Source organism: Chenopodium quinoa, unplaced genomic scaffold (genome assembly GCF_001683475.1).
Source record: "Chenopodium quinoa cultivar QQ74 unplaced genomic scaffold, ASM168347v1, whole genome shotgun sequence".
Classification (NCBI taxonomy): Eukaryota; Viridiplantae; Streptophyta; class Magnoliopsida; order Caryophyllales; family Amaranthaceae; genus Chenopodium; species Chenopodium quinoa.
This window is the reverse complement of record NW_018745651.1, coordinates 394,177-401,276: the sequence shown is the minus strand read 5'-3', so window position 1 is coordinate 401,276 and position 7,100 is coordinate 394,177. Positions and strand designations below refer to the sequence as shown.

The window sequence follows — 7,100 nt, the reverse complement described above, 5'->3', positions numbered from 1 at the left end:
CACAAACAAATTTTCGTATCAATAAAAAAACCCCATCAAGCGAATTTTGTGTTAGTAAATTTGTGTTAATTTTTGGTCATTAATGGCCGGGTAATTTTTAGCTTAATTTTTGAAATCTTATGTTTAAATTAGTATTTCTAATTATTACTTACATTGTATTAATTTGGGATACTCAACGATTATATGTTTATATTTTATGTACTAAATGTTTTTTTACATGCAGATCTAACACATCATACGACACATAAAATTTCGTATCAATACAAAACCCCATCAAGCGAATTTTGTGTTAGTAATTTTGTGTTAGTTTTAGGTCATCAATGTCCGGATAATTTTTAAAATCTTATGTTTTTATTTATATTTGTAATTATTAGTTACATTGTATTTATTTAGGATACTTAACGATTATTTGTTTATGTAATGGCATATGATTATTTGTTTATGTAATGACATATGATTATTTGTATGAATTCTGTTAATTAGCTTTATTGGACAGAAAGAGTTAATAGTTGCACCCGTATACAACAAAATTATTACTCCGAAAAAGTACCTTATTACGAATATTCTACGTAAATTCTCTATCATTTTGTTAAATCTTTTCATTATGTATAGGGGCACACATGGTGGGATTTTCTCACTGCAACAAGTTCTCTAACCGGATATACGGGTTCACACCAAGTAACCCGATTGACCCAACCCTAAACGCGCAATTTGCTGCCCAGTTGCAAAGCATGTGCCCTAAAAATGTGGATCCTAGAATTGCTGTTAACATGGATGTACAATCACCTAGGGTGTTTGATAACGCTTACTACAAAAACTTGATAAATGGAAAGGGCCTTTTTACTTCGGATCAAGTCCTATATACGGATAAAAGGACCAGGGGTATTGTTACAAGTTGGGCCCAAAGTTCACAGAGCTTTAAACAGGCTTTTGCCCAGTCCATGATCAAATTGGGTCGGGTCGGAGTCAAGAATTCCAAGAATGGAAATATTCGAGTTCGATGTGATGCCTTCAACTAATACTCTATTAGATGAATTCTCTTTTAGCTAGCAAGCTACTAGTATAAGTGTATACTAGGAGTAGTATTCTTTTTGTTCAAATTTTCTATTGGAAATAAAGGAAGTAATTAAAAAAATGAATTACTTCTTTTTTTTTTTTTTTTTTTTTTTTTTGGGTATGTAAGTTCTAAAAATTGTGAATTTGTAAAATTTTAAGTCATGATCTAATAATTACTAATACTGTTGGGCTATATTTTGTGTAGTAGTGTTTTATGTACTTAAGTCCTAATTGGGCTTAAGGTTACTCTTAGCTTGTATTATATATACTCTGTTGATATGGAATACAAATCAAGGAAATCATTTACACAAAACTTGACATGGTATCGGAGCCCTAGCAACCCATATCATCTCAATATTTGATTTTATTTTCCTCTTCTCTTCTTCGTTCTGTTATTCACGAACAACACCAGAGCATTCTGTTCTTGATCTATAATGGACAATAAACTTGACTCTTCCTCTGTTTTTAAATACTCCCTCTATTTTTAAATTTAATCACAAAGGTTACGGAGTAGCCCATAACAAAAGTCTCATTTACCTATTTGTCACTATCAAATTATCAATAAACCAATCTCCATCTGGGTTTTCTATATTTTAAGCAAAAATGAGAGAAAATCAAACCAAAGATCCTTCGCATAAAGAATACTGCTTAGTACGATCGATTCAGCAATCATACATGAGTACCAAAATATAAACAAATTATTTCTAAATACTGTAATTAGGACTGGCCAGCTTTGCCATTTCAAAATACATAAATGCTATAAGACAAAATTCCTAGACAATTGAAAGGACAAAATTCCAACAGATTGAATTACATTTCCCTATGATTTCTATCTATATACAAAAATGCAGAAATTTTTAAAGTGTTCTGGATTTCCCAGGTTGATTTTAGCATTGTGGACTACGCTATGGCTAGGACTCTTGTTTATATTGATAATCATGCCTCACATTTCAGCATCAACAAGAATTCCCCGGAAATTAGCCCAAGTTAATTTTCAAGACCAAATTTTCAGAGACTGCAACATCACGGTAACTATTTTGCATTTGCCTTAATTCTTGATATACTCCCTATTCCCTAACTTTAAATTTCACCGGGAATCAATTGTCACTAACTATGTTTACGTTGATCGATCTAATCATAAGTTCAAATATGATTTTATTCTTCTTAGAACTTTTCCACTATTAATTATATGTAGCAGCATAAAGTTGCTTGCAATCTATTCTGTTCGAGTAAAAAGTTCTTCAAATTAATGATTAATTTTGACTCTCTCTTCTATGAATTCACGATTTTGTCTGCATGAATCATTTGGGCAGAATTGTAATTCTATTGGACCCGGAGACTTTGGAATTGGCCTTAATTTTCCATGATCATTTGCACATCTGAGAAAGCATGCATTGAAGAAGCAAACAAGCAGTTCAGCTGAATCTATCCCAATTTGTGTGCAGTAATGTAATTTATATGTTTTCTTCGTTTCCTCCATTACTGCATTCTTTCTATTCAATACAATATAACTTTTGTCTCAATTGAATTCTGTAGAATGACATACAGTTTTACTCAAATGTAATATTAAGTAAATTGTGACGTTTATTTGTCGTTGTGTGCTGTGTGTTTTGTGTTTGCTTTGTAGTTCGTTTCTTGAGGCTTGCCTCTCTTTTTCACCCAAAAAAAACACGTATATTGTGGCATTTGTTCTCAGAGTATATACTTTTAGTAATTGATTTCATAGAACCATATAATAGATTTAACACTGCTTGTGACGTATGAGTTGCCACAATCAAAAGATTTTCTAGCTCAATTAGGTTTGTCCCTACAATCATCATGAGTTCGAGTTAAGTCTAACGATGCAAGAGAGAGTTTGAATAACTTACAAGCGATATATTATCTTAAATCAATTTATTACACCAGGAGGACCTCCCGAATCTCTTATATACCTCTATGTACAAAATAGATTTAAATGTGACAACAGCCAACAACTAAACTCCTTAAGTAGAAAATGCGCGACGCTTGACAAATTCCATTCTGATATTGAGTCAGGGTGTAAATAAAGTGAGATTACTTAGTTGTAAGTTTTGTAACTGAACAGAAGGTACAATCTGCTAAAAGAGTACAAAAGGTACTCAACTAATGTCATTGATATTCAGATTTCTGATGAAATTTTCATCAAATTACAGTAATTAAATAGAGTACTTGTAAATGATTGTTGACTTGACCTAAAAGTCTTAAACCAGTAGCCACCAACATCCAATTCATTATGAAGTACTCGGTCAACATTGAACCGGGGTTTATATTTCATATGAATAACACTTAGGGGGTGTTTGGTATAGGTTTTTTAAAGGGGTGGATACGGAATCATGTTAGTGTTTCCATTACATTGTGTTTGGTTACGGACTAAAGTAACGCAAACCGTTAGTAAGTGGTAACCATTTCCACCCAATTGTTTCCGCTGTAATGAGTGAGGAAACAGATTCTCTTTCCTTCCTCTAACACAAAAAAATAAAGAAAACTCTTCTCTCTCCTCTTTGCTCGCTCGATTATCTGAAAATTCCCAAAGTTGTTCGACAATTCTACAAGGAAAGTTGCAATTCTCCAGATCTTGCTCCTAAATTTTCAAGTTTCTACTGCAAATCTTCAAAAATTATCAGGTTTGCTATCTTCATTTCTCTCGTTCAATTTCTAGGGTTCATGCGATATCAATTTTGTCGTTTCTGGTTTGAATTCTATACTTGTTTGTTCGATTGAATTTTTTTTTTATCTTTTGTTGATTTTCTGCTGAATTTGATGGTATATAATTATATATTGCTATTATTGCTATAATTGTTGATTATTGCTATACTTGCTCGACAATATCAATGACTCTGATTTAGATATAATTACAATGTTGTATTTGCTAATCTGCGTTATTGGTGGAGCATTCTTTGTTGATTAACTAGATATTGATATAATTACAATGTTTTATTTGCTAATCTGCGTGATTGGTGGAGCATTCTTTGTTGATTGCTGTTGTTTTGCTGTTTATCAGGTTCAATTGCGATTTATTTTCTCTGTTTCTTGTATTTTAATGGTTTTTGATGGGTAATATATTGATACTATTGTATATTTTTTGGACTGGTTTTTCAAGGTTTCTACAATGCCTCGACTTATGCGTTCCATAAGGAAGAAAAAGCTAAAACAAATACAACTAGTAATTTCAATGGTTATTATTATTTTGATGATGTATTGGATGTGGCATATGATTTGTGTTGTTACAATAAAGGGTGTTCAATTGAAAGAAAGAAAAAGAAACAAAAAGTTGCTACGAATATTAGTTTTGAGAGGGCTTTATAGAGAGAGTGATGTGAAATGCAACAGTGAGTTTCGCGTTAATAGAAAAACTTTCAATATTATTTGTGAGATGCTTAGAGACATTGAGGGTTTGAGTGGAACAAAAAACATGTCGTTTCAAGAGATCGTAGCCATGTTTTTATACACGTTGGCTCACCATAAGGAGAATAGGTCTATTGGACAATATTTCTTTAGAAGTGGAGAAACCGTGAGCCGACAATTTCACCTTTGTCTAAGGGCTTTTCTCAAATTACACGAAGTATTACTTTACAATCCCACACCAATATTGGATGATTGTGAAGATGAAAGGTGGAAATTTTTCAAGGTATTGGTCTTTTCTAAGCACCTAAATTTTGGTAGGATTTTCTTAATATTTTTTCTTATTTTTGTAGAATTGTTTAGGGGCATTAGATGGGACTTACATTAATGTAAATGTGCCTTCACAAGAACGAACAAAGTATAGAACAAGAAAAGGAACAATTGCTATGAATGTATTGGGTGTTTGTGCACCCAATTTGCAATTTATTTATGTTCTTCCTGGTTGGGAAGGTTCAACCCATGATATGCGTGTACTTCGCTATGCTCTCTCTAGCCCAAATGGTTTTAGGGTACCTCGAGGTAAGTGAAGCTCATTCTTTTGTGAGTGTATAAGTTTTTTTAGTTTTGGTAGGTAGTAATCCTTTTCTTTAATAACTTTGAAGGTAATTATAATTTGGTTGATGCGGGATATACGAATTGTGAGGGCTTTCTTGCTCCATATAGAGGTCAAAGATACCATTTAAAAGAATGGACGGATCGACAACCCGAAAGTGCCGAGGAGTTCTATAACATGAAACATGCTAGGGCGCGAAATGTGATTGAGAGATATTTTGGCCTACTTAAAGGAAGATGGAGTATTCTTAGAAGTCCTTCATTTTTCCCTATAAGAACTCATGGACGTATCGTGATGGCTTGTTGCTTATTGCATAATCTAATTAGAAAATTCATGCCTAGAGATGATATAAATGAAGATGAATTGAATGAATCCGATGATGATTCCGAAAGAGATTCCAATGATGAAAGGGAATTTATTACAAGTGTTGCTACTTCAGATCACTGGACCAATTTTAGAAACAAATTAGACCAAGATATGTTTAATGATTGGAGGGCGAGAGGTAGACATGGTCAATAGCAAAAAATGTATGATTTTTTTTCCCTTCGATTACATTATATATATAGGTGTATTTTTCAGTTTTTGTTCATTTTGAAGCCACTGCCACTTTGAATCTGCCTTTTGTTCTGTTCATTTCTAATCTGCCTTCTTATCTGTTTATTTCTAATCTGCCTTCTGTTATTTCTAATCTGCCTTATGTTATGTTCATTTCTAATTTAACTTATTTTATATTCATTTCTAATCTACAATTTGTTTAGGATCGAGGCTAGCAATCAAGGATGAGGTAAAAATAAAAGGTATTGGACATATGAAGGAGATGCGGTTCTAATAAGATATTTGCATGAGTTGAGTTGCGATCCGAAGTGAAAGTGTGAGAATGGGTTTAAGAATGATTACATGAATAAGTTGGAAGAGATGATCAATGGTGTACTTCCTAATTGTGGCTTGAGAGCGGTTCCCCACATTGAGTCAATCGAGGATCAAGCATTGGTCGGAGAAATATAGTGCATTTACAGAAATGCTATCCACCTCAGGATATGGATGGGATGCTGAAAAGAAATTGTTGAAAGTAGACAAGGTCGTTTACGATGAATGGGTGAAGGTATGAACTGCTATTTCATTCCTCTTTGTTCATTTTTTTCTTCTTCTGAAGATTGTAATGCTATTAAAGGCCAATGTAGAACTGCTGCTGGACAGCTCATATGACCTGAGCTCATATGTAGTCTGCACCCTCTTTAGTCTTCTATAATTGCTGTTAACTCACTGCCACTGCTTCTGCATTAATCTGGTTGTCAATTAAGTTTCTGATTCTGTGATAATATGCTGCTTGATATAGGTGTTTCATCCATGTAAATGATCTAGAATAGTTTCTGTCCAGATTTCACGAGTTTTGATGATAGTCCAAATTAAGATTTATTTTTTCTGAAGTAGTGCTTTTCTTCAAAGGCACTACTTATAGTGATTATGAGAGAAGTAGGGAGAGAAGCAGTGTGTGTAAGGGAAGGGGGAAGGGAGGGGAATAGGTGACAGGGGGAGAGGGGTAGGTGTTCAGCTAGGGGTTAGGGGCAGTGTGCAGGGAAGGGGGGCAGGGAGGGGAATAGGTTGCAAGGGAGATAATTTTAGGACATAATTTTGACAGAAGCCATCAGAGCAAAAGAAAGATTGAGTGCAGCAGGAGCAGCTCAAAGCCATCCAAATTAGACATGATCAAGTATGGCCCGGCCGGCCCGGAATTTGCCCGGGTTTGGGCAGAATTTTTGAGCCCGAAATGCGGGTTTGGGCAAGGGAAAATAGGCCTGAAAAAATTCTGGGCGGGTATGGGCAGCAGGTCTGGCCCGCGAGCTGCGCCGGCCCGGCCCGTAAAAAAGAGGTGTCCAATTTTTTTATTTTCAGAATATCAAATTAAACCTAAACCCTAACAGCCTAAGTCTTTTCATTTCTCATTTTCTCGGTTTATCCTAACAGTCGTCACTTGGTCACTCCCTCTTCCTTACTCTCCTTCTCAGATTTTCATTTCTTTAATTTCTCCATCTCAATCTTCCACACCTTTTGAGCGCCTTCTGAGTTCTCC

At 34.5% G+C, this 7,100-nt stretch overlaps 2 protein-coding genes across 2 annotated transcripts; both read left to right on the top strand.

Moving 5' to 3' along the window:
- Positions 1-4,298: 4,298 nt before the first annotated feature.
- Positions 4,299-5,362, top strand: LOC110717087 (protein ALP1-like). The gene is made up of 2 exons (XM_021895733.1): positions 4,299-4,702; positions 4,770-5,362. The coding sequence occupies exons 1-2, from the start codon at positions 4,448-4,450 to the stop codon at positions 5,001-5,003; spliced, it is 489 nt and encodes a 162-aa protein (XP_021751425.1). The 5' UTR covers positions 4,299-4,447; the 3' UTR covers positions 5,004-5,362.
- LOC110717053 lies at positions 5,207-6,386 on the top strand. The gene is made up of 3 exons (XM_021895689.1): positions 5,207-5,531; positions 6,064-6,131; positions 6,366-6,386. Exons 1-3 carry the CDS (start codon positions 5,207-5,209, stop codon positions 6,384-6,386), a joined length of 414 nt encoding a protein of 137 aa, XP_021751381.1.
- Positions 6,387-7,100: the final 714 nt, after the last annotated feature.

Excerpts from the sequence above, each read along its gene's own strand:
- LOC110717053 (XM_021895689.1), top strand. The coding sequence starts at position 5,207 with ATGAAACATGCTAGGGCGCGAAATGTGATTGAGAGATATTTTGGCCTA. Across the intron at positions 5,532-6,063 it reads TAATGATTGGAGGGCGAGAG|GATATGGATGGGATGCTGAA; the intron begins GTAGACATGGTC and ends TATCCACCTCAG. Across the intron at positions 6,132-6,365 it reads TTTACGATGAATGGGTGAAG|GTGTTTCATCCATGTAAATG; the intron begins GTATGAACTGCT and ends TGCTTGATATAG.
- LOC110717087 (XM_021895733.1), top strand. The coding sequence starts at position 4,448 with ATGCTTAGAGACATTGAGGGTTTGAGTGGAACAAAAAACATGTCGTTT. Across the intron at positions 4,703-4,769 it reads AAAGGTGGAAATTTTTCAAG|AATTGTTTAGGGGCATTAGA; the intron begins GTATTGGTCTTT and ends TTATTTTTGTAG.